We start from the raw sequence: 27,460 nt of genomic DNA, 5'->3' as shown, positions 1-27,460 counted from the left end.
GGTCTTCCCAGAGCCAAGGCCCTAACCTTTCAGGCCATAGGTCCCCCCAAGTAAAACCTTAGCAAGGTTCCATGGAAATTGATGGTATGTGCACAGGCACTTCTTGTGGTCAAGATGAAGAAACATCTATCTCTGGGTAACTGCCAATACTTTAAGGTGCACATGTTTGTCTTGTTTGGTGGAGATAAAGGCTACCGCTAGAGGGGATCTCAGAGGCCAAAAAACCACAAAAACTGTGGGCATGGGTCAACCATTTAAAGGCTGCTAGAGCTATAAGCACCTCAAGAAGACTCCAGTGATAGGATAAGTGGGTCACAGAATGGGTTAAACTGACACTAGGTCACCTGCCAACCTCAAGAAAATTTCAGTGCAGTGAGATAAACTGTCAAACACAGTCCCCAAATCCAGTGGCATGTTCCTTTTAAGTATTACTTCGGCTCTAAGAAACCCAAAGGCTTAGCTAATGGGATCCTTGGATCCTAGGGTCAAGTGTGCCACCTTTCAGCATATCTTATGTGTAAGAACTGTAGCCCCGGAAGTTGTAGATATGTAGCAAAAACAGCAAATCTTACTAAGCCTGTTTCGTATCCTGAGGAACTTCGATCAGTAACCGTCAGGTTGAGGACCCCAAAATAAGTGTGGATCAAAATGTTAGTTAACCAACTTAAAAAAAAGTACTGGTGTAACAGAATTCATCATTGCTTACTTATTAGCTTTCACTAGAAATTAAGGTTTCTAAGAGCTAAAAAATTCTAACAAGAGAAACATACTCCATGTGAAAGAAGTAAGATGTGTATTTTTGGTTAAAATAAATAAGAGGGAGAGGGTAGCTGGGTGATGGACATTGGGGAGGGTATGTGCTATGGTGAGTGCGATGAAATGTGTAAGCCTGATGATTCACAGACCTGTACCCCTGGGGCAAATAATACATTATATGTTAATAAAAATAATTTTTAAAAAATAATAAATAAGAGGGATGGGAATACATTTTAGCTGAGGGAGAAGAAAGTAATTCTGTCCGAAGTGAGGCTAGTTATTTTAAGATGGAAACCTCAGGACAAAATCTGAATGTAAAAAAGAAAGTTGCCAGAGGTTTATGAAAAGGTATCCTTAGAAAAAGGAATTTTATGGGTGGTCAGGACTAAGACTAAAATGAGTACTTTTTAATATCAAAAATAGTTGGTACAAAATTAAAATTTGGTTTTCTCTAAGTTAAAAGGATAAAGAGTTTTTTTTGGTTTTGTTTTGTTTGTAGACTTTTGGTCTGCTTAAGTCTTTATGACCTGGACCATTCCAAAAGATTTACTGAACTAAGTAGGCTCATTTGATGTGTCAAATTATATAGGAAGCATTGCCAAATTAGAGGTAATACTAAGTTTTCTTTATGTTGAATTTGTAAGATTTGGGCACATGTGACAAGTACATTCTGCTTCTACAAACAATGGCCCCTCACAGAGAGACTCTTCCTATCCTGATGTCCTTGTAACATAGCAACAGTCCCCTCCTGAATCTGCAAAATTGAACAATCACTGTAAATGAAACAGTCAGGGCTATGGGAAAGCCAAGACAGCTGCTGGGTTTTTCCCAGGTCCCTGGCAAATCCCATTTTTTTGGTGGGTTTTTCATTCCTTTACCCACCATGAAGTATTTAAGATGACTCAAACTATAGACGTTGGTGGAGAGACTTGTATAAAATTGCAAGAACAGTCCATGAGCAATATCTGACTTGTCAGGTCCATAATCCTAAAAAAATTGTTTTTGTCTCCATAGGCCTCAGACATCTTCCCTTTGGACCCTCTGAGCACCTATAGCTGGACTTCATTCATCTCCCACTTCATATGGGCGATCAATATGTTCTTGTTACTGTTTGTATGTTTTTCCAGGTGGGTTGAAGCCTCTCCCCATGGCAAGTCTGATGCCTTTACAATGGGTTTTAAAAAAACAAAAACTGTTTAAAAAATGTACTTCCCACCTGTAATCTCTAATGATCGGGACACCCACTTCACTGGGCAAATCACACCAGCCTTAATGAAAACCTTGCAAGCTTCTTAAAATTCTACCACTGTACTACTTTCTGCTGACCTGGTTGTCTCACGAAAGCATGACGAGCGGCTGTAAGTCTCTAATGTCTATCATCCACAGGTTAAAGAAGGCTCCCTGGTTTCCCAATTCAAAGGATTCTATTGATCACAGTTTAAAGCCTGATGATGAGGTATTCTGAAAATATCAAAGAAAGACAGCCCTTGAGCCCCATTGAAAGAGACTTTAGCAAGTGCCCCTGATGACCAATACTGCTGCAAAAGTAGAAGGCATTGAGCCTTGGGTACACACATCACAGCTGAAGGAGGTCCCCATGATCCTTCCATAGATGCTGGAGATTTCCAAATCAAATTGGCAAGGAAGAGAAGTAGCTGGCATTGAGGTAAACTGCTTCTGCCCAAGATGACAGATCAAGACTTCGTACTTGAACTAAACATGAAACCCTTTCTTTTTCCTTTCCTTGATTCTGGCATTGGCCAGAAGGATAATGCTCTCATTTGTATTTCCCAGGCCATAGCTAAAGAGGTGACCTCTGGAACTGAAAGCAACCTTTTATTTCAGAGAAGGAGAAAATCTAACTATGCCTCTAAATGTTTACAAGCTAAAGAAGACATCTCATTGGTCAGTTCCCCGAATTTACATCATGGAGTTAGAAAGGAGCCACTAGAAGGGTTTTAGTCCTTTTGGCAGGTCCCTACTTCTCTGGTTAGGGATAAATGTAAATTAAGGCTATAATCAGGAACTTTCCCTTGATTCTTAAAGGTATTGCAAAACCTGCTGCTAAAGCAATAGTAACCAACTTTTTTCTTACAGTTTCCAGGACCACAGATCTTAGACATAAAATAAACAGGTATGCCAGAAGATGGTGCATTTAATTGTTTGGTTCTTAATGATAGGGTTTTAGAATACACGTGAGGTTTGGTGGGGTGGAGTCAGGAGCCAATGACCAAGAAAGAATTCTTGCAATGTCTTTGGTGTAAAAATGTGGTTTTATTAAAGCACGGGACAGGACTCGTGGGCAGAAAGAGCTGCTGCATGGGTGTTGTAAGGGGTGGCTGATTAGATACTATGGTGTGGGGGGGAAGTCTTGGAATCCTTGTTCCAAGATGAAAACAAAAACAAAAACAAATTAGAACAAAAATTAAAACTCCACATTGACATAAATTCCTCCTTCTTAATGAGAGGGAGCAGAAAGCAAGCTGAGGACAAGGTAGAAGCTGACTCCTCCCACAAGGAGGAATTTTATGTCGGGTGTGCAGTTTTAATTTTTTAAATTTTTGTTCCAAGTCTAATTTCTGTTTTTGTTTTTGTTTTTGTTCTCATCTTGGAAAAAGGATTCCAAGATTTCCCTTGGAAGAAGGATGTTATATACTTTTGTATCCACTTCTGAATTTGGTCTTTGCACAGATGCCATTAAGACAATTCTTTAGGATGAGAGCCCTGTTAAATTTTTCAAACATCAAAGTTTCTCTGATTCAGAAGATCCATTGTCAGGGCGCCTGGGGGGCTCAGTGGGTTAAGCTTCTGCCTTTGGCTCAGTTCATGATCTCAGGGTCCTGGGATCAAGCCCCGCATCCAGCTCTCTGCTCGGCAGGGAGCCTGCTTCCCCCCTCTTTCTGCCTGCTGCTCTACCTACTTGTGATCTCTCTCTCTCTCTCTCTCTGTCAAATAAATAAATAAAATATTAAAAAACCCAAACAAACAAAAAAAGAAGATCCATTGTCTGGTGATTGTTGAGTAGGATCTATTCATCTCAACAGTGAGTCAAAGCAAAGCCAAGGACACAAGAGGCATCTCACAAGAGAGTGTAAAATATGCTGTGCTCATAAGATCTAGAGAGTTCATTTACAAAGATAGACTATAAAAGTAAAGGCCTTTGATGCTTATTTTTATGACCAGTAAAATACACTCTCTGGTCTTCACCATTGGGAGGGTGCACTGCCTGGAATCTACCTGGTGGCCAGTTGGGGTTCCAAGACATGCTCTTTGACTGGCAGTGTCAGCAATCAGAGGAGTTTGTTGTAAGAGGCCCAGAACATAAGGGGCCTTTGCTTTCTCAAACTTTGTTGCTTGTTAGTGCCGGAAAAATCCCATTTCAGTAGCACCTGCCTGGTGTCACAGATTAGTGATCTGTGACCGGAGATGTTTCATGTTTTCACAACAGCATCTTTATTGCCTGTGCAACAACAAAGGCCTTTGCTATCACCTTCCCCCACACCCCAAAAAAACTCTTTAACACCCAGCTGCCTGTTAAAATTTCCCTTTCTTCATGAGATTTGCAGAGAATACTTCTGCCTGATCTCTAGGCCCAGAAAATAACAGTTTCCTTATGTAAATATTGAATGTCAGGAAGTGAATTTAGCAAAAGTGCCCAGGGAGAGCAACAGGGCTTGCTTTGCTATCCCTTACAATTCAACTCCTCCTACTTCCCAGGGCTCTGTAATCAAGCTCTGCCAGTTTCAGGCATTTCTGTGCCATGTCCTTTGTGCATGTATCCTGGACTGCCTGGGCAAAGAATTCATGTCCCCAGGACAGCAGCAGATCTTTTAAATTATAAAATCTTTTTACTTCTGCCCTTGGAGTGATGTGAAAATGTTGGGGTTCGGTAGTGAACAGTCAAGAAAGAAATCTTGAGGTGTCTTTGGTGCGAAAGGGGTGGTTTTATGAAAGCTAGGGAACAGGACCAGCAGGCAGAGAGAGCAGCAGCACTGGAGTCATGAAGAGTGGCTGATCATATAGTCTCCAGCTGGGAGGGGGTGTAGGAATGGTGAAGTCTCTAAGGAATTTGGGGGCAAGGTTTCCAGTACCTTGAGGGGCTAGCTATTGTTCGAATAAGGTCATTTACTACTGTCTAGTAAAACCTTAGTCATGAGACCCTTCAGGTGTATATCAGTGGGCCATATGCTTGGAGGATGATTTCTAACATATATCTTGGGGGGAGAGATAAAGGAAGTTTCCAAAGGGATTTCCATATGTTAAAGAAGACCAATAGGGTCCTGCAGTTTGTGCTAATGTTAAGCTAAGGCTGCCTTTTGCCCTTCTCAAAGTATTAACATGGAGGCAGTTGAGTCCCTAAAGGAATGTCAGTCACTCTCAAGGACTTGTCAATGGGCCGTAAGTTGTAAGGAAATTTAATTTTTTCTTTTGCCTTTGTTCTCCACATCCTACCAAATTTAGAGATGAGTTAGAAAGATTAGTGGTTAGATACAACTCCACTCACAGAGACGTAGACCAGCTATGTAGGGGTGTTCTTCTTACCCAGGATTATATGATGGTTGGGAGACAAGCTAGATGGTCTCTGGAGAAAACCCCCTCACAGAGGAAGCAGATGGCCTGAGCCTTTCTCAGGCAGTCCTGCACATATACCAGGAAACAGCTCAGCTGGAGGCTCGCATGGGAGCTCTGTTAGAGGTGTTCCCCCTCAAAGTAAATTGGTCTGAGGTTGAACCATGTACTTAGAAAGAAGAGTGCATAAAAGCCTTTGTTGAATGTTTTATATAACTTTTCAAAGGCAGACTTTATTAAATCCAGAAGCCCTGGAACATAGGAACTTTTAATTTCTGCTTTAATGGGATATTTTCTCCCTGATATCCAATAACAAATCCACGTGGTCAGTTGGTCAGGGCAGCCACTTGGCATAAAAATGGAGGCAGCTACTTAATTCTTTGAAAAGAGCAGGAAAACAGGATTAAAAAAGAACTCATAGCAACAATTCTTGCTTTGCAATTTGAGTCTTTTTGGAAAGGTGAGAGCGTGACTGAGTAATTCAAGGCCCATTCAGAGCTCTCCCTGTTCGCCTCCAGGCAATCAAAGATATTGCAAGAATCCAGGTCACTGGAAGAGAAATTGTCCTGTACTTATGAAAAAGTAAAGTTTAAGAAGCAATGTCCCTAAGCCCCATCACCCTGAGAGAATGTGTTTTTCTCCTGAGGGACAATTTGCCCTTAAATGGCAGTGGCAGCCAGGCCTCAGTCACACCTCAAAGCCCACCATTAACTTTAAAATAGAGGATCAGGAATGGGATTTTTTTTTTTTTTTAAGATTTTATTTATTTATTTGACAGAGATCACAAGTAGGCAGAGAGGCAGGCAGAGAGGGGAAAGCAGGCTCCCTGCTGAGCAGAGAGCCCAATGCGGGGCTCAATCCCAGGACCCTGAGAGCACGACCTGAGCCAAAGGCAGAGGCCTAACCCATTGAGCCACCCAGGCGCCCCAGGAATGGGATTCTTTGACACTCATGTGACTTTCTCTACCATCTGCTCAGAGGATTTATCTCTACCTGTCACCTCTGATTCTAATCAGGGGATAATCAAACCAAGCAGGGAGCTCTTATAGATTCCCTCATCCTCCTAAAGGCACTGACTGAATGAGGCCGTAAAGCTTCCACATGTAAACTGCAGTGCGTGCGAACAACTGTTCACTACTTAGGACAGGAGAGATCTCAGGGCATTAGAAAGCTGGCTCCAAAACACCTTGAGTCACTTTTGTTCATCCCTCTCCCCGAGACAAGTAAGTGGCTATTATGTACATTTTGGGGGGGTAGTTGGCTACTGCAGTCAATGGATTCCTGATTCTGTAGACTTTGTTAAACCTCCGTATGCTCTTCTCCCAGAGACCACCCCAGAGCCCATTTCCTGGCCTTCAGAGACATTACCATTCTTTAAAGCCTGGGAATTAATATTGTCAACACCCCAGCCTCTCCCAGAGTGAGAGAAAAATCACTGGCTTAAGAATTACTCAAATTAAAAAAAAAAAAAAAAAGAATTACTCAAATTGGCTTTCTTATGTGACGAATAATCTCATTGTAAAATAATGATGGAGAATTACTCTTGGATACAACACACATAACTTTCTGAATTAATAATCTATCTAACCAATGTACATTTTAGAAGAACTCATAATGCTTGTGTTGGGGCTCCGGGTAGGCTACTCCAAAATATGCTATGTTGGCATCTTGATTATTTTGAATTAAAGTTACTTAAGAAATAGCCAGTGCAAAAAAGGATAGATACACTGACTGTCCTTTGTGTCCAGAGAGCAAGAAACTAACCTCCCATGTGAAAGGTACCCTCCCTGTATCAGGAGGTAGAGAGACATCCTTATCATCACAGGTAGAGAATTTAGGGTGACGAAGCCTATATAAATAAACCTTGTTACTTTTATTAACTGACAGCTTCCACCGAATTCTGTCTAGAATTCCTTACTAGTTGAAGTTCCCAAACATAAGTTTTCTTTATCCTGTCAATTCCTCACTAATTTATTGTTTCTCTGTTTAAAAAAAAGCTTCCTGCCTTAGCCATATCTGTAGGACCTCTGTATGTACAAATTAGATTGATTCTTTCCTGTTACCTGTCTCATGTTAATTTAATTCTTAGACCAGCCAGAAAAAGCTTGAGGGTAGAGAAAAATTTTTCTTCCCCAACATTTGCTTTATATACTTTATGGTTTCCAAGTCCCTTCATGTGTTATCTCATTTAATCCTCACAATAGCTCTGTAGTGATAGAAGCCCATTTCACAGCTAAGGACACTGAAGCCCACGGAGGGAGAAATCTTCCTCCAGCTTGCACTATAAGAAGAGGGTTTGAATATAGCCTCTGGGACTCAGATGCCAGGGTTTTGCCCAACAAATTAGGTCTCTTAGAAGCCTTTTGGATTATCTAGGAACTTTGCTAAAAAACAAGCCAGCAGTGGCAAAATACCTTTTCATCCTCAGCAACCACCTGCATTAGTCTCAAGAGTTTTCTTGTTTGTTTGTTTGTTTGTTTGTTTTACCCCAGTATCAGCAGAGTCAGGTGGTCTTTTGTTGTTGACCCTTCCTATAGGTCCATAGGGAATTCATTTCTCTGGCATTGTGAACTGCTTTCTTCGATACCCGTCTTATTTCTTCTATCACAAAGTCCTGTAAAGAGAGAAAGAAATTATGACTTTTGTATTTCTGAAGACTTGTTTTTGTGGGAGGCTTCCTCTTCTGAGAAAAAATGATAAATGAATGAAATAATTCCCAAGTAAAATATGAGGTTCAAAAAAAATCAGTAAGAATAGGTATGATTTACTAAGTACCTACCTTAAACCTTTAAACTCTAAGCTTCGTGGGGGAAGGTACCCAATTGTCCTCACTACCCAGAACAATACCAGGCACCGAGTACATGTTCAAGAAATATCAGTACATGTAATAAATCGATAGCAGGCACAATGTAAAAATGTATTTCTCATTTAATTTACACGCATATCTCATTTAATTCCAGCCCCCTCCTAACTCCTACCACCCACACACAAACATGCAACTTCACAAAATTGATATCTTTATCTCCAATGAAGAAACTGACATTAAGAGAGATTGAGTAATTTATTCAAGGACATATGGCTGATAAGTAAATGGTCTCTCTAACTCTATCGTTTCTCTTAATTAGGGTTCTATGAATAGAACAACATTGGAATGGCTTAGATCATAATGTTCCATCACCAGGGTAACGTTCCAATAGGCTGATGCAAACCAGTGGACTTCAAATAGGCTTCGGGTTGCTGTACAGTAAAGGTAATTTATGAGAACATACCTGTAGGAACAGTAGTATATTTTCTCTATTTGCACTGTTGATTCTCGTTATTGCAGTAGTTATGTTCTATAAAGTGGCCCCAAACACTGAATGATCAAATACTCAGCCACTGTTCCTAGGGGAAAAAGAGGGTTAGGTTCTTGTGAGCCTCTGGTCATAACATTTTTGTCAACCAATCAATATGTAACTTTATTTTATGTATGTATCTGTTTAAAGACACAGTATTTAATACATACTGTTGATTCATTAACATTGAACTCACAACCAAAAGCGCTAGAAGTCATACCTGAATAAAGTTTATCTAACACACATAAGGCTCACTAGAGCCTTCTTGCTGTTTGAAGCACCAGACAACACTTTGGCACTCAACTCGTGTGGGGAGCATCCTAAAATATAATGACACTGAATACATGAGGAAAAGGACACTGGTTTATAGTATGAGAGCTGAAGCAAGAAGGCAGAGTGTTCCCTTGTTGGACCTTAGCTGGGAATATGCACCCCAAGGAAACTAAAATTTTTGTTGCTCTGCGAATTTCTGGGAATAACAATGAAAATGTCACAAGTATTGATTTTGAGATAACAAATTTTTATGAGTAGACACATTTGCTAATATGGAATTCATGAAAAATGATGTTCTCTCTGTGTATGCTTAATATTTTCAAAACCCTTTTTTTATTTTTTGTGGATTTTTTAAGATTTTGGTTTTTTTAAAATTATCTCTGCACCCATTGTGGGGCTCGAACTTACAACCCTGAGATCAAGAGTCACATGCTCCATCAACTGAACCGGCCAGGCGCCACTCAAAGCCCTTTAAAAAACCATAGGTTAGGCACATTACTTATTGCCATTTATTTTATTTTTTAAAAGATTTTATTTATTTATTTGACAGAGAGACCACACACAGGCAGAGAGGCAGGCAGGTTGGGGGGGGGGGACCAGGCCCCCGCCAAAGAGATCCCGATGCGGGACTTGATCCCAGGACCCCGAGACCATGACCTGAGCCGAAGGCAGAGGCTCAACCCACTGAGCCACCCAGGTGCCCACTTATCGCCATTTAAAAGACTAAAACTGGGTGAATAAATCATAGAAATCATCCTGTTACTATATCATACACAGAGTCAGTTTCATAGGCATGTGACTTCTGCATTAACACAGGGATCCTATGCTCAAAAGGGCCCCACACTTGCTTTAATGCTCTACTATTGCCATCTTGAAATTTTCAATGAATTTTCAGTAAGGAGCCGTACAATTTCATTTTTCACTAGGCCCCACAAATTACGTAGCTGATTCTGGCTACATAGCAAGTAAACAGATCAATAACTAGAGGGACAAACAAAACAAAACAAAACATAACTGGAGGAACAAGAAATACTATTTCTCCAATTGCCCAAATCCTTTATTTCACAGTGCTTAACTGATGTACTAAAGTTACCATTTGGAGCATCTGGGTGGCTCTGCTGGTTAAGCTTCTGACTCTTGGGTTTCAGCTCAGGTCATGATCTCAGGGTCGTGAGATCAAGCCTCTCGTCAGGCTCTGAGCTCTGTGGGGAGTCTGCCTGAGATTCTCTCTCTCCCTCTCCCTCTGCTCCTGCCTCTGCTTGTGCTGTCTCTCAAATAAATAAACAAATCTTTACAAAAAGGTTACCATTTATTAAGGATTGGCTATATTAGGTTATTTAATCCTTATGACACTCTGAGGGTTGGGTATTATTTCCACTTAACATTTAAGGAAACTGAGTGCCCAGAGAAGGTGACTTAACTAAGGTCATACAGTTATTTTATGTGTCATATAAAAACATACCTTGTTTTCTTTTCCTTTATTCATGTCCCAATTTGATTTCATCCCCTAGAGAGGATAAGCAGTAAAAGTGTTAGAAGGGATATAATTCAAAAAGTCTAAATTCTGACAAACTAGTATCTCTAGTAAAAGTAAGTTGAAACTGATGACCAAAAAATGAGGTATTTAAACTATTTAAGTAAAACCATATTTTGTTTCCACTACACTGGATAATTCATTGGTGATTGGAATAGAGTTAGGCTTATTGAGGCCAATTCAGTTCTTTAGTGTTAATTGAGTACGTAAAATATTTTGTCTTCTTTCAATTTAAACTTGCTAGATCCAAAGTTGAAAAGGCATCTTTTCTCTTTTCATGTCTGCAACTGACATCTTGTCTAAAGAGAAAGTTTACTTAAATCATTTGAGTACCAAGTGTTCATTTTCTGGTAGTTATATATTTTCTTTTATGTTTGTGAGCAAACATTACTGGATTTATACATTTAAAAAGGTCAGTTGTCAATTGCTTTTTATTGGGTTACTACATTATATGAGCTTGAACTCCAATTTTACTGTGAAAGATATGCTGCCTAATACCAAGGGTTTTCCAGGGAGACAGGAAACAGAAATGGAAAATGGAAATACTACGCCTGCCGGAGGTGGCAGAATGACACTGCAGTTCAAGAAGAAACTGTTTTCTTCTCCTATCCTTTGCCTTAAAAAAAAAAAAATTCTCTTATACTATTAAAATTCCTAGGAACAAAATAAAGATAGGAGATGTAGATCCCATCTGACATGTTAGATTAGAGGAAAATAGATTTCTTTGTTTTTCCCAGTTCTAAAATTTTGGGAACAGATCTAAGCTCAACCTTCACCGTGGAGCCAAGCCCAGTCAGACCTTTAAGCCAGAAGCCAAGTTCTCAGGTGAGCCCAGCCCAGCTCAATCCACTACTGAGTATGAGAATAAATGTTTGTTGTTGTATGCTGTTGAGTTTTACAGCTTTTCTATGGCATTGTCGGCCTGAGACAATTCTTTACCATCTTGCATTAAATTCTAGTCCTCCTTGGGCTTTGGACAGGGGGAGGGGGTAACGGGTTCAAATTCCGTCTCCCTTAAACCCTTTCCTTTTGTTCAGGGACTATCTTCTGCAAGTACAAATACATGTAAGATTTACGTGTTAGGGGCGCCTGGGTGGCTCAGTGGGTTAAAGCCTCTGCCTTCAGCTCAGGTCATGATCTTAGAGTCCTGGGATCTAGCCCCGCATGGGGCTCTCTGCTCAGTGGGGAGCCTGCTTCCTCCTCTCTCTCTCTGCCTGCCTCTCTGCCTGCTTGTGATCTCTGTCTGTCAATTGAATAAATAAAATCTTAAAAAAAAAAAAAAGATTTATGTGTTAGCCAGAGAATGTTGAAATACACCTCTTCTCCTTTTGTGTATCCAGGAATGACCAACTGATGACTCCAATGGGTTTCCTAAAACAGTGTTTGTGTGATTTTTGTGCTTCAATACGTTTCAAAGTGTACTGTTCGAAGTGTAAACAACCTACAAGTCTAACAATAAATGGGCTAATCAAATATATTATTTTAATTCCATGTGAAAAACTACCACACTGTCTTAAAATATTTCACTTTTATTATGAATGACCTATATGTGATGGCATGAAAAATTCTCATGATATAATAGTAAGTGAATAGGAGTCAAGATTTATAAGTAATATACTTTTCATTCATTCAAAAAATATTTATTAGGGGTGCCTGGGTGGCTCAGTGGGTTAAAGCCTCTGCCTTCAGCTCAGGTCATGATCCCAGGGTCCTGCAATGAAGCCCCACATGGGGCTCTCTGCTCAGTGGGAAGCCTGCTTCCTCCCCTCTCTCTGCCTGCTTCTCTGCCTACTTGTGATCTCTGTCTGTCAAATAAATAAAAATAAATAAAATCTTAAAAAAATAATATGTTCCTTTTTTATAACTGAGTAGTATCCATTGTGTGGATATACCATAATTTATCCATTCAGCTGTTGATGGACATTTGGGTTGGTAGAACTTTTTGGCTCATAAAAATAAAGTTGTGATGAACATTCATATCTAAATTTTCTTGTGTATAGATAGTTTCTTCATACACTTGTATAGAGACTTTGACTTTTGTTAGGTAAATACTAGGAATAGAACATACGGCAGACCTATGTTTAACTTTTTAACTACTGCACTGTTTTCCAAAGTAGTTGTACCACTCTACATCCTAACCATTAGTGTCCAAGAGTTCCAGTTCCTCCACATCTTCAGCACTTGATTTGGTCAATCTTTTCAATTTCCGCCATTCTAGTGATAGGCAGTATCTCACTGCAGTATTGATTTACATCTCCCTAATAATCAATGAGACTGAGCATCTCTTGGTGTGCTGACTTACCATCTGTATAACTTCTTTACTACATTGAAAATATAATTTCTCTGTTTTATGGCTTCTCTTGTTCCTTTTTGAGAGGTCAGCTGTTAGTTCACTGTCCTTTTATTTTCTCATGGCTTTTAAGATTTCCTTTTAATTTTTTTCAAATTCCACTTTAAGCGTGGATTTAACAAAAAAAATCTTGAGTGTTATTCTTTGAGCTTCTTGAGTCAGTTCTTTGTCAGTTCTGAATATTTCTCAAACATCTTTTTATGTCTTGTCTCTGCCTCACTTTTGTTCTCTGGATTTCCCATTTCATGTAGGTTTGACCTTCTCACTGTGTCCTCCACATATTTTGCTTTTTCATACCTTTTGTCTTTTTTTGTACTTCTGTGCTGCATTCAGGATATTGGCTTCTGATTTATTCCCCAGGCCTTTAATTATCTCTTCATCTGAATCCGTATCTGCTGCTAAGCCTATATTAAATGTTGCTTAATAACATTTTCTCATTTCTAGAAATTCTTTTTGGCTTCTTGTTTCCTGAACATTGCTGCAAACTTATTTTCTTTTGTTTTTTTAGATGTTGTACATATAATTGTTCTATAATTCATTTGATGCTTCTCACGTATGTAGATTTCATGGTTTTGTTGCTGCTGTTCTCACTTTACGATGCGTCATCTACCTTTGCGCTTGACTGATTATCCTTGGCTGTGTGCTATTTGTTGTCTTTGAAAAAGTATTGTTGGGGAGTCCCAGATGCCGAGGATAAAATTCTTCCAGAAAAGACTTGAGTTTGCTTCTGTCAGTTACTTGGATGTCTTCCCAGCCTGGAACCCCCTTAGCTAAATTCTTGCTACCACCTTGCTCCTCAGCTTGCTATTCTTGCCCCGTTCTTGTTTTTCACCTTGCTATTGCTTGCAACTGCTCTAGCTGTGAATTTGGGTTGAAAATCCATGTGAGAATCAGGAAGCACTTACAACTTTTCCTGGTGGGGTTTTCCCCCGTAGCTACACTTAATGCTAAAGCAACATTCTTCCAGCAAGTACGTGATGGAATGTGAGTTTACTGTGTCTTCACTCTTCCCCTGAGGCGGTAAGCCTTTGGACACCAATTTACTATGGAAAAGGTCTCCTTTAGACTCTCCACTGTGCATAGACTTTGGGCTTTGATTTCTCTGTCCCTTGTCCTCTAGGCTAGCAAAATGACTTCTTTAACCTCCAGGATCAGAAGATGTCCTCAGGCAAGCACAGGTTCTGTCTACCTCTCTACGTCCTTGTTCTCGCTTTCCTTCATTTTGACCTGCTATTTTCTAACTCTCTTATCATTTCATTATTAACAAATTAAAAAAAAAAAAAAACTTCCCCCAGAATTTTTAGTAGTTTTCACTGGGAGTTATGTCTAAATAATGTAGTCTACCATAGTCACTTAAGAGAAAGTTCTGTTCATCTATATAAAATGTTAATGTGAGATAAAATGTTAATGTGAGATTTTTTTTAATGTCTGAGAGGAACCTTTGTGTGTAAAAAGGACCATTTATAGTTACTTGGATTTTAAATTAAAGTTGATTATATATATATGTATATATATATAATATTATATATATATATATATATATATATTTAAGATTTTATTTGAGAGATACATAGCGAGAGGGGGAACGCAAGCATTGGAGAGGGAGAAGCAGGGTTCCCGGTGAGCAGGGGTCCTGAGATTGACATCTGGATTCAATCTCAGGACCCTGGGATCATGACCTGAATGGAAGGCAGATGTCGAACGCCTGAGCCACCCAGGCACCCTTAATATGGATTTTATAAAATTAAAACATTAAAAACCTTTCTGTCAACCTTTGATTTCAACATATAACTCTTGTATTCTATCTATAAATTGAGTTATTTTTATATATAGCTCACCCTCATTTTCGCTGAAATTAATGTTCAGTTAACCCAAATTCAGAAGACTAAACACCTTTAAGTAATCAGTCCATTTACAAACTTATTTAATACTTTAAATATTTTAAATTTCTTTTGTAAATTTAACATTATTTGATATTTAAGTATTTCACGTGTCTTAAAAGACAAATTGATAGACCTAACAAGCAAAATCTTCCTAAATATTTAACAATACTTTAAGATTTTAAGTTTCTGTTCAGCCATAGTCCATTTAATGTCTTTTTCTGTACTTTTAAAAAAAAAATTATTTATTTTTCAGCGTAACAGTATTCATTGTTTTTGCACCACACCCAGTGCTCCTGTACTTTTTATAATAAAATCCCTTTGGATATTTATTGGGAAAGAAACATCCGAAGTGTTAATTTGGATCAAGAGTGATTTTAGCTTGTCTACCTTATGCTTTTCTGCATTCTCTTGATTTTCTACAATTAATATGTTTTATTTTATAATGAAAAGAAACAAGAGTCCCTTAAAGCAAGAATCAACACATAGTATTTGTTTCAAAACCAAAATATTTTCTTTTACTGCAATCCTCTTTTTCCCCCCTTTTTTTTATGTATTTAAATTCGATTAGCCAACATATGGTACCTCATTAGTTTTTTATGTAGTTCAATGAAAATCCTCTTTTCACGATGTTTTTCCCCTGAAGAAACATCAAAAAACAAATAGACCTTTGGAAACAATAATAAAATGGAGTGAGATGTGGGGTGAGGGGCGCAGTGGGGGTGGTATTTTCCGCGAGGGGAAGGAGGAACTGACCAGGAGTATTGGCTGCGAGGTCAAGCAGTCCCTGATAGTATTTTGTCCTTTGTTTGCAGGACAGTAAGAATCACTTGATGTTTAGTTTGTCAGCATAATGACTTCCAAGAGAAGAACCAGTGAAATAATTAGAAAGCTCAAAGAAGGCAAACGCTGTCTCCTGGAGGAGATCAATGAAAAGCGTGAATCCAACTGCCTTGTGGAAAGAAGCAATCAAGTCAGTTTACTGAGAGTTCAAAAGAGGCATTTCAGTGGTGCATACACGTCTTCTACTCACACCCAAAGCAGAGAATCTGTCCCTGATAGTGGCAGGAGCTCCTGGGTCACACTGAGTCTCCTTGTTCACACGGAGAAAAGGCACTTTCCCCCCAAAAGTAAGTTGTTACGGAAGGATTCCCGCTCAGTTGACAGAGGGGGGATTTATAAGTAAACTTGTGGGGAGTTTCTGGGGGTGAGAGAGTTTCAGGAAGTATCGTTCTGGGATAGTTTAAAGGAAATCTGTCTGAAGTAAAAAACATCAGTAAAGGAGATTAGTTGATATAAGATCTACTCTAGACCAGAGATTGTCAGTTTATTTGTGCTTAGAGAATCCCAAGCTCCTTCTCCAGACTGACTCATTGAGTAGGCTTGATTGTGAATACTTGTTTCTAAGCCAAGACAAGCAACTGATGGCATTTTGTCCTTTATGTAAAAAGAAAAAAAAAGTGTAATTGTAATAAATACAAACAACACGATTGAGTTAGATCAGAAACAAAAGAATCACTATTTTGGAGATTTAACTTCTTTGATGAAGGAGTTATGACTTTTCATTTGCCCCAGGCTCTTACTTAGTCAGTGGGACAGAGAGGTGACACAGGGTGGCGTGGGAAACTGAGGTGCTCCATGTGCTTCAGAGTTAATCTGTAACAGCGATGTGTTTATTATACTAAAAAAATAACTCTTTACAAGGAGGAATGCTTCTGGTGTCCTAGGTGCATCTGCATAATCTTTTACTCTGCTTGAATTACTTGGAACTAGATGCGTTAAGCCACAACTAGTAGGTTAGTTTTCACAAGTTTAATGGTAGAGGGTAATATCTACCTTCTATGACAAACATAGTTTGCCACGTCACATGAATACACATGGTTTTCTACAAAACAGAGTCTAATAAACGTAATTTCCATAGCCAACATTAGTGATATCAAGGTTAGTAACCAACAATTCTGGAACATTGAAATAAACCTTTAAATATTGCAGAAAAGCTCTTTGTTTCTTTTAAGTGAACAGACTCAAAAAGAAATTCAACTTTATGATGATGAGATACACAATAAGCATAGATCTAATTTAAATGTTATGATAATGAGCATGCAAATACATGCTTTTTCTTTTTTAGACTAAATTAGTAATTCTGAAAGGGTGGCCTGGGGAACTCCTGAGTATTCAGGTCTTTTTCGGGGATCCACAAGCTCAAAGCTATTTTCATAATGATGCTGAGATATTACTTACCTTTTTTACTCTCGTGGGACTACAACAGAGTTTTCCAGAAGCAATTTGATTTCAATCACATCATTCTTCTAACCACTAAATGGAATGGAGAATTGCACTCTTGAGCTTTAAATTTTTTCTCCATTTAAATTTCTGATGTGGTAAATATTGAGAGGTACAACACACATGAACAACACTTTGATATGGGGTCTTTTCTTTTTTAAAGATTTTATTTATTTATTTATTTGACAGACAGAGATCACAAGTAGGCAGAGAGGCAGGTAGAGAGAGAGGAGGAAGCAGGCTCCCTGCCAACAGAGAGCCCGATACGGGTCTCAATCCCAGGACCTGGGATCATGACCTGAGCTGAAGGCAGAGGCTTAACCCACTGAGCCACCCAGGTATCCCGTGATATAGGGTCTTTCCAGTAGAGATAGTTTTAAAAGAGATTTAAAAGAGATAGCTTAAGAGCAGTGAAAGTTAAGCTCAACCCAAAAGAGAACTTACCACATTCCAAACCAAAAGTTCAGCCCTACCGCACTAGACTGAGAACAGATATGAGAGAGTACCCCTCCCCCAGGAGGCCAGCAGATGCAAAGAAAAAAACCACCCTCATTTGTATAAGATAGCACATCACTTATAAAATGCAATGAACATATTACTCCAGTAAACCATCAGCGAATAAGTATTGAATTGAACGATAAACATCATTAACTGTAAAATCACATCCTCTTTCTATAAGATGGCCCACTTCTCATCATTTATCCTTAGTTTTTAGGTGATCTCAATGAGACAGATTGCTGGTCTTCAACTGTTTGGGGGCTTGAAAATCTCCTCTGTATTCGTAGGATTCCCACATTTCTCCTTCTGGCCCTGACCTTTCTCCTGAGTTGGAGACATCCATCCTGCAACACCATACCCGGTGTCCTTTCCCTCCACAGTGTTTGTCACTCCCTAATGCCCCTTGATGGTATCTGTTTATTCATTGCTTTATTCATTCTGTTCCGAGAATGGTATCTGGCGTTAATTAGGCACTCAGAAAATATTCATTTGATGATTGAATAAATACTGGGACGTAGGTTGTATTTTTCCAGAAGTCGTGGTAAAGCTTACCTCATTCCTCTCGAGACTGGTAGCTGTGCCCTTGGGCAAAGGCTCACAAACCTAGAGTTTCCCAGGGCACATTTGTTGTTGTAGACTAACTGGAAGAGGGTAATAAGGAGCTACATTTTGCTGGACATACACAGTAAGAATTAGAAAGTACTTTACACTTTCCCTTTGTACATACCCATAGAGGAAGAAGCATTCATTCAGCAGATTTTTGTAGCACTGTTCCATTTGCTTGGCAGTACAGTGACAGAAACAACCCCTGCCTCATAAAGTTTAGACTTCAGTGGGACTTGTGTAGGTAGAGGCAGGGGGTTGTAAGTGGGTAAGTGCGATGGAGAAACAAAGCAGCAGGTTGGGAGGGAACAGGAAGTGCCGGTCAGGAGATTCACCGCTGCTCACAGAGATATGTGGGGCAACCCACAACTCCTGGCTGCTTTTCCCCCAATTATTTTAATTTTATTATGTTTCATCATGGTAAGTATACCCTTTAATCCCCGTCACCTATTTGACCCATCCCCCCACCACTGGTAGCCATCGCTTCTGACTCTGTAGTTGAGTCTGTTTCTTGGTTTGACTCCCTCGCAGAACTCTTGGCTTCCTGAGGTAGCCCAAGTAAACAGGGATAAGGAACAGAATGAGACTAGTCTTCACGGTCTCCAGTGGTGGTGAGGCCACGAGTGTTAAATCTGAGAAAGGTTGGGGGCTTTGCTAAGAGCACTTGGGGTTCTGGGGACTCCTCTTTGCTTCTATCAATAGGGATGTGAAGACCAGGGAGCAGGTTTTCTTAGCTGGAGATCTCCAAGCTCTCTTTTCAGCCTTCTACTTGGAGATGTGGAGGCCAAAAGAGAGGTGGTCTTACTTAAACATACTAGCCTTAAAAACAGAAGACACAGGTATTTTAGTTCAGGTTGTTATAACAAATCACAACAAATGGGTGGCTTAAACAACATGTACTTCTCACAGTTCTGGAGGCCGGAAGTCTGAGTCGGGGTGCCAGCATGGTCGGGTTATTCACGAATGTCCTCTCTCTGGTTTAGAGAGGGCTGTTTTCTTGCCATGTGTCACACAGCAGAAAGCGCCAGCTGGCTCTCTGGCCTCTTCTAAGGGCACTAATCCCATTTATGAGGACTCCACCCTCATGACTTAATTACCCCCCAAAGGCCCCAGCCCTCCTCACCATCATACTGTGATTAGGGTGCAATATAGGAATTGGGGAGGGGGGCACAAACATTCAGTCCATTGCACTTGGATTCAAGTTCTGCTTCTGCTATTGACTAGTGTCATGTGCTTAGTCATTTAATGTTGCTAAGCCTTCCTTCCTACATCTGTGAAGCAGTACTCGTCCTCTCTGCCTTCAGGGTTATTCTGGAACTATGAAATGTATTACACGTTATATTAACAAGTACTTTTTATTTTTCAGGTAATGCCATATTTGGATAAAGTGCATCTCCAGAGACACAGAACTATATTCCCTTTGATCCTTCTCTAATGTCTGAATATTAATTATTAAAGAATTAAAAAAAATTCACTGGCTCACCAAGAAAACATTATATTGTCACATAAAACACTTCTTTTTTTATTCCATCCCATTATTTAGACTTGGATGTTCTGAGGAGGTTCTGAGTGGTTAAAGATAGACTCAAAGATGAATGACCAAAAAGTTCACTTTACAGTGATCTTCTCTTCTGTAAGCTAAAAAATTTTTTTTTAAGTTTAAGTAATCTCTATACCCAACATGGGTCTTGAACCCATGACCCCAAGATCAAGATCTGCATCCTCTTCCAACTGAGCCAGCCAGATGCCCCAACCTAGAATGTTTAAACCGCTTGTTTCTGAAATTAGTAGAATGTAATCCCACTCAGTCAAGTTAAAGACTAAAGTTTCTCAAAGTTAACACTTGCTTCTATTGCTTAATTGCGTTAACTTACTCTGTTGAGGCTACGATTTTGATAATTTAAAGTACATACTTGAGAAGATAATCTAAGGTGCCCACAGAGACTTTTGTTTTATTTTATTGCCCATCCCCAAAGTGGACATTGCTAGAGTCATCTCGTGGCTAAACCCCATTTGGCTACCATCACCACTGTGTCCTTGTTTCCTGGATAGTGGGCGATTTTTCAATTTAACCTGGTATGTGTGTTCCCAGTTGCAGTCTGAGGTCATAGCCTATCCCATTTGGTAAGCCAAGCACTGCCTGGCTTCTTGGCATTTGTTTTTACATCAGTGAAATATTCACCTTGTATTTCGTTGCCCTTTGGCTCCACAAGCTTCATAAGCTAGAACATTTTCGTATTAGAAGGGATATGGAGCATTCATTTGGCCTAAAATCCTACCTCAGCTAGGACTGCACAAGTGCCCAGTATGGATAAGATTCATTAACTCTGAGGGTATGTTAAAAAAAAGAGCCAGGCCCCAAACTAATTTTTTGCTTCTCAGAAGGCAAACACCTAGTGTCAAGAGCTAGGAAGGTTAGTCTACCACGGCTTCGTGAGCTTTGACAGAAGGCAGAAGACTCCTAGCTCTGAGGCAAAGGACTTTATTACTCCCACCATAGCAAGTAGCCCCAGCCTCATGTTTAGGAGGGTCCCCCTTGTCCTCCCCCAACCCCTCCATGGCAATCAGGAACTGTCCAGATAGATGCCACACACACAGGTTTTGCCTCACACCTGAGGTTTCTCTGAGCTTAAGACACCCAACCTTTACTGTACTGGATCGCAAATAAACCTGCCTTCTGTTCCAGTGAGACATTTCTGCCATCCAAGATCCTTGGCTACAAGCATCCTTGAAGAGAAAGTCTGGAACAAAAGCTGTCAGTGCCTCTGCTCCGAAGGCAAGCAGCAATGTGAGAGCTCTATGGGGGAATTACCTTCCTACACCAATAAAGACCATCACATACATCATCATCCCTTGGGTTCACTCTACGAATCCTGGGCAATAAACACGTAGTGAATGAGTGTCCAGCTATGTACTATGTAATTAACAATCCTTTCAACTTCACTTCTTTGTAATCCTCTCTTACCTTCTCCTCCAGGTTTTAAGGAACTGTTTGTGGTTCTCTGCCTTATTCTGCTATCTTCCCTTCTCTTGGCTTGCTTTAGTTTAAATGCCACCTTCTGCTGGAAACCTTCCCTCCCCCAGCCCCTTTCCCTGTGAGGTGTTTCCACATCTTCCTTCTGTATACACCCTGCCACAACCTAGGGCTAAAACGAGAAACTCACAAAACCATGTATCCTTTGAACTCTGATGGTACTGATGGGGTTTTGGAATATAGGTGAGGTTCAGTGGGGTGGGGTCCGGAGCCCATGACCAGGAAAGAATTCTCGAGACGTCTTTGGTGCAAAAAGGTGGCTTCATTAAAGCACAGGGACAGGACCCCTGGGCAATAAGAGCTGCTGCGTGTGTGTGTGTGTGTGTGTGTGTGTGTGTTTGTGTGTGTGTGTGTCTGTGGCTTGGGGAGTGGTGATTATATACCGGGGAGTTGGAGGAAGTAAGGAAAAGGGAGGTTTCAAAAGAACTTTCATAGGTCAACCTACAAGATACCTATGAGATACCACAGGCCCTGCCATTGTGGAGTTAAGGTTGTTTTCCCTTCTAGCAAGGTATTAACATTAAGATAGTTGGGAGATTTTAGAAGAATTTCACACGTCTCCCCCCACACCCAGGAGTGGGGGAGGGGGCGGTTGCAGGAGGTCCGCTTGTGCTTTGTCTCACCATTCCTCCCAGGAACGTTTCACAGCTGTTGATACACGTGTTCCCTTGTAAACACGTGCGGACCAGCATTTTCCTCCGTTTCTGCTCTGGCTCCCTATTTGGCTGTCTGCAGGTGAGTTTCCAAGTCAAGGCCACTAATGGTCCTGCAGGAAGGCTTCCCGTGGCACCCTTGCTACTCCAGAAAAGACTTCTGCATGGCCCACCACTGCCGCTGAAGCTGTCGTAGGGATTACGAATGAGTTGTCCTAAGATGTGCCATTTTGGCCTGTAGGTGACTCTTGAGCTGAACACCATCAAGGCCCCAAAGACTCAGCAAGGAACCTTGACCTTCCCCCTAACTGCCCGAAAGAATTTCATAGAGGACCTGCTTCAGGAGGAGAGTTATCGCCATCTATGACTACAGTGTAATATGAACTAGGTGTGGAATAGGGGAACCTAGCGAAGTCTGTCACAAGTCTTCTCTGTCCCATCATTTCTGTATGGCCCAGCAAACACACCTGTACATCTTCCTGTGAGTTGCTTTCCTTCTTCTGGTGACAGAATTTCTCTGATTTTCTGAGAACTGATTTCAAGGTGATACATCCAGCAAGGATGAATGGAGGCATCTCCTTTTTAAACGTTATCTTTCCCATAATGAAACAAAGCAGCATCAACCTCTGTCATCCTGTAGTCACACAGGCCATTCAAAAGTGAGTCCTTCTTGCGTTAGGGCCGTCACACGGGCTCCTCTCTGCCTGGGGAGTCTTTCCCCATTCTTCTCAGATCTGGCCCCTTCCAACCCTTCAGCATCTCAACTAGCAGGTCATGTCCTCAGAGGCTCTAACTGACTGCCACGTCTAAAGTAGAAAGAACTCTGTCGTGCAACTATTTATTGCTAACCAGGCAAGAACACAAGTCATGGAATATGTTCTCACAAGTTCAGTGAAATCCTTGCCCTCACTTTGCTACTCATGGACGAGCAGCATCCGCAGTTTTTCTGAAATATTGGATCTTTGGCAAAAGGGAGGGAAACTTTTCCTTTCTTCCTTTGTGGGTTCTTTGGCTGGTTAATAATTAAGTTGATGTCAGACAGAGTAACAGGAGATAAATTTGATTTCATAGGAGAGCTCACAAACACGTGAGACTCAAAGGAAGTGACCAAAGCAAAACTTACCTTTCAGACAAAGAAACAATTGGTGAGGAATTGACAAGTGTGGGCTTGGGCCAGTCAACTGGTGAAGCAGCAGTGAGTGTTGTACAGCCTCCCAGTGCGAATTCCCTGTCTCTACGTCCGGATCCGGGACGCTACCTTCCACAGGGGAGACTTCCTGCTTGCAGGGGGGATAAAGGAAGCTCAGAGTGTCCTTACACAGCTGCTGCCTAAGTGATTCAGAATAACCCAAATAATTAATATTGCAGAGGGGCATATTTTAGGGCGGCCTGCCATGAAGCCCACCATAGGCTTCACCCCAGCTCGACTGAAACGGAACCTATCTTTTAACAAGATCCTCAGCTGACATTAAAGTTTGAGGAGCACTGCAGCACCCAAACACCTTGGAGTCACTCCATTTTCCCGCACACAGCTCTCAGCTTTGGCTGCACCTCAGAAACATCTATGGAGCTTTCCGAAAATTCGTTTTCCTAGACCCTGATTCCAGCATTCTCATTTAAATAATCTGGGTCGGGAGGACATACTTTTTAAAAGCTCCTCTGGGGTACTGCTCTGTAGCCAGGAACGACAGCCACTGTTCTGGCTGGGGCTGAGTGAGGCTTCCAGTAAAATTCAGGTGACAGGATCCTCTTTAAGGGGGTGAATTCCAGACCAGAAGAAACCCTGGGCCTCAGGCATCATTCTGAAAAGTACAGGCCAGGGGTCCGCAAACCATTTTCTGTAAAAGGCTAAAGGTATTTTAGTCTTTACCTTGATGTGATCTCTGAAGCAACGAGTTAATTGTCGCTGAGAACAGACACAGGAAAATGAACGAGCATCACTGTGTCCCAATAAACCTGGGAAATCTGAATTTCATATAATTTTCACATATTGTAAAATATTATTCTTTTGATGTTTTTCCAACCATTTATAAATATATCTAACTCATGCAAGAATTATATAGCTAATCCAAATATCTGAGTTTACTCATTGCACCAATGAAAAGTTTTCTCTATTTTTAAAAATTTCACATATTTCAATGACAGTTCCAGACTCCTTAACTTCTTTTAACAATTAATGCTTTGAGTTGGGCCCAGGATCAGAAAGTTAGAAGAAGCAGATGAAAATGGACTTACATACAGAATTCCTCTATTAGGGAGCTACTGATTGCAGAAGGAGCCTGTTAAAATGGACTTTAAATTTGTTTCGTGAAAGTATCGCATTGATGAATTTTGTGGTGGTGGTGAGGACAGAAATGTGAGACACCCACAGGGAGGAATTTTGTGGACTACGACAGCAGTCAGAGTTCCTAATTTTAAGAAACAGAAACCAACTTGGAATAATTGAGGCAGGCAAGAAATTTATTAAATATATTGGATAGCTCATACAAGCTCCAAGAAGGCCAGAGAACTGGGTTTGTAGGCTACAGAGCTAGAAACAATGCCCACATCGGGCCACAAGGCGCAGGAAGTCTCAGGGCCTTTGGACTCTGGATACAGCAATGCCATCAAGGCCACCAGCACCTCTCAGCTGGGTGCAGCTGCTACCTCCCACCCCAGCACGGTGTCCTAAAGCTGTTTCTTTATCTTTACATCCTGGTTTCAGATTCTTTATCTTTACATCCCTGGTTTCAGATTGCAACTAATTGGTCGAACTTAGGTCACATAACTGTCATAGTTGGTAAGAAAAATTGGGAAAGCAAGTATTTGGCATTTTCAGTTTCTAGAGTGGAAGGTGGGCTGTGTCTCGTGACAGATTCCACAAATACAGGAAAAGTGGAGAAAAAGAATGAAAATGTTAAATGCAGCATAGCCTTTGCCTTATCCCCAAATCAACACGTATCCTTCCTTGCTCTAAGAATGTGTTTTTAAAATGCTTTCACGAGACAAATCGCCATCCCCATGGACTGCCAGTGCTATATCCCTTAACAGTAGCCGGACACATGATGGTGAGTATTGTGGAGGCACGTACTGCATGGAGCACTGGGTGTGCTGCATAAACAATGATTTTTGGAACACTGAAAAAAATAAAATAAAATAAAATTTGAAGGGAAAAAAAGATATAAACAACAGAAATGAAATCTAGCTAATTTAAGGAAATGAACTTACTGAAGGATATTGGATAAAATCTCTGGAAGGGCTGAGAAACCAAATTCATGGCATTGAATTAGAAGCATAAGGACCACTGTCACAGCCACTGGGCACAGACTGCAGTGAACACGGCCAACCTTGCCGAGCTGGACTCTAAATTCACTGCGATCCTGCCCACCCTCATCAGAATGAAGTCGGTCAGTCCTGGCCTATTCGTGTTCCTGGACTAATTCAAACTCAAGGGTGGGTCATGGCATCAGTGACTTGGTCGCAAAGAAGGCTGCAGAGTGACTGCCTGGCACTCTCAACTTCTACAAGGTGAGAGATTCTCTAAAGAAAGCAATTCACATGCATCATGGCCAAAAAATAAAAAGACAGTCAGATGCCCATCCGTACGAACCTCAAGATGCCACCTCTCTCCTACCGCTTCCCTTAGTTACTGCTTATCTACTCAACTTCAGAGTTCTTGATTTTAAATATCTGAAGGACGGCTTTTTTTTTTTTTAAAGATTTTTAAAAAGTTTATTTATTTATTTGGCAGACAGAGATCACAAGTAGTTAGAGAGGCAGGCAGGGGCGGGGGGAAGCAGGCTCCTGCTGAGCAGAGAGCCCGATGCAGGGTTCGATCCCAAGACCCTGAGATCATGACCTGAGCTGAAGGCAGAGCCTTTAACCCACTGAGCCACCCAGGCACCCATGAAGAATGGCTTTTGAAGGATATTAAATTAATGCGAAGATCAAATTGGGTTATTTGGGGGAAAGTGCTGGAATGGAAGTCAGGGGATCATGATCTCAAATGCATCACACATAAAATGTGAGCATTTATACGATTTACTTAAATTACTTGGGCTTCAGAATCAATCCACAGAAAGGTCCTGTACAGAGGACATCAGACTTTTAACACTTTCTGCCTTTTTTTTTTTAAAGATTTTATTTATTTATTTGACAGAGAGAGCACAAGTAGGCAGAGCAGCAGGCATGGGGAGAGAGAGAGAAGCAGCTTCTCCACTGAGCAGAGAGCCTGATGAAAGGTTGGATCCCAGGACTCTGGGATCATGACCTGAGCCGAAGGCAGACACTTAACCGACTGAGTCACCCGGTCGGTTGCTCTTATATGTTATGCATGGTTCTCTGTATTTATTATATTCAACTATTAACTTGAGAAATGTTATTTGTACCAGTTTTAATGAGCAAAGTATAAATAATACTCAGGTTATTAATGAATTACAGAGATGCTCACCAAAGAAGCCATATTTTTTGGAGATGTACTTGCTTTGAAATTAGCCAAAAATAAGGAGGGGGAGGAGGGCATACTAGGATGTTTTCGCTTGGAGCCTCCTCGGGTTTAAGCTTTTAACACTGATAATCTCTGAATTATCTAATTTCTTTCCACTCTATCCTTCTGACTAACTGTAACTATTAGCACAGACTCTGTCATAGTTTTAAAAGAGCTGTGAAAAAAAGAAGCGCAGTGAGATTTGCTTAGGATTGAAAAGTTAAGCTCTAAAAAGCAAAAAACAGTTACTGGAAACCCTCTGTAAATCACTCAGATCCTGTAAATGAAATGTCAGTCCAAATATGTTACTGTGAAGTATTTAATCAAAAGCATGAAAGGGGCAAGAAAGGGCAAATAAAAAAATTAAACTCCGAAGTACGAGTGTACCTCAAGCGCGCAAACACACAACTCTTCTTTATATTCAGCTTAGAAGAAGCATCTGGGGGAGGGGAAGGAAGCAGGCAACAGCAAGAGGACGGTGGAGGGTGTTGAACAAAGTAGTGGGCAGGAGACAGAGAAGCAGCCCCAGCAAGGTGATCAAATGAATGCTTAGTTGCATAATAAAAAAGAAAAGAGTTGATATTAATTTTTCTTTTTTAATTTAAAGAATAATACATATTCATCTGATTCATCAGTAAGGAAGGTCACCATACGCTGGCAGGGGGAGGGGGAGAAGAGCCCTTCTAGCCTTTTACTTGGGGAAGGATGTTCCTACAGAACATAAAAGATCTGTCTTTGTGTGCAGGTGGCGACCACTGGGTGACTCAGTGGGTTAAGCCTCTGCCTTCTGCTCAGGTTATGATCCCAGGGTCCTGGGATTAAGCCCCGTATCGGGCTCTCTGCTCCATGGGGAGCCAGCTTCCCCTTCTCTCTCTGCCTGCCTTTTTGCCTACTTGTGATCTCTCTCTGTCAAATAAATAAGTAAAATCTTAAAAAAAAAAAAAAAAAAAAGGATCTGCTTCTCTGGACCATGAGAGTTTATTCGTATTTTTCAGAATGTTTAACATTAGGAAATCTTTGAATAGCATTTAATACACTTAAAAGTGTGGAGATGAAAAATATGTACCTCAAAACAAAACAAAAGCCCAATCAGTGAAAAGGTATAGAACATTAAATCTCCATTTCGAAGAGTAGACTGAAGGAGAACATTCTAGCTTGTCAGCTGCAGTCAGTGGACTAACTACCTCCACTCGCTTATTTAAAAGATATGTAAGAGCATATGATACT

The 27,460-nt window shown here is 40.6% G+C and overlaps 1 protein-coding gene across 7 annotated transcripts in view; it reads left to right on the top strand.

The window, feature by feature from the left end:
• Positions 1 to 20,869, top strand: part of SPATA45 (spermatogenesis associated 45) — a 39,335-nt gene extending 18,466 nt beyond the window's left edge. Inside the window, exons 3-7 of one of the 7 annotated variants that reach the window (XR_009347595.1) lie at positions 1,771 to 1,883; positions 2,143 to 2,661; positions 2,854 to 2,890; positions 11,205 to 11,292; positions 15,513 to 15,549. Coding sequence is in view for 5 of the 7 variants with exons in the window: in XM_059146818.1 (XP_059002801.1) it covers positions 1,852 to 1,883; positions 2,143 to 2,212; positions 2,369 to 2,422; positions 2,551 to 2,718 (324 nt within the window). In the remaining 2 variants the exon portion in view is untranslated. The other 6 variants (XM_059146819.1, XM_059146820.1, XM_059146818.1 and 3 more) reach the window with 6 other exon arrangements.
• Positions 20,870 to 27,460: the final 6,591 nt, after the last annotated feature.

The sequence above is a fragment of the Mustela lutreola genome, chromosome 14, assembly GCF_030435805.1.
Source record: "Mustela lutreola isolate mMusLut2 chromosome 14, mMusLut2.pri, whole genome shotgun sequence".
Taxonomy (NCBI): Eukaryota; Metazoa; Chordata; class Mammalia; order Carnivora; family Mustelidae; genus Mustela; species Mustela lutreola.
The sequence above is the reverse complement of the archived record's forward strand: the minus strand, read 5'-3'. Positions and strand labels throughout refer to the sequence as shown.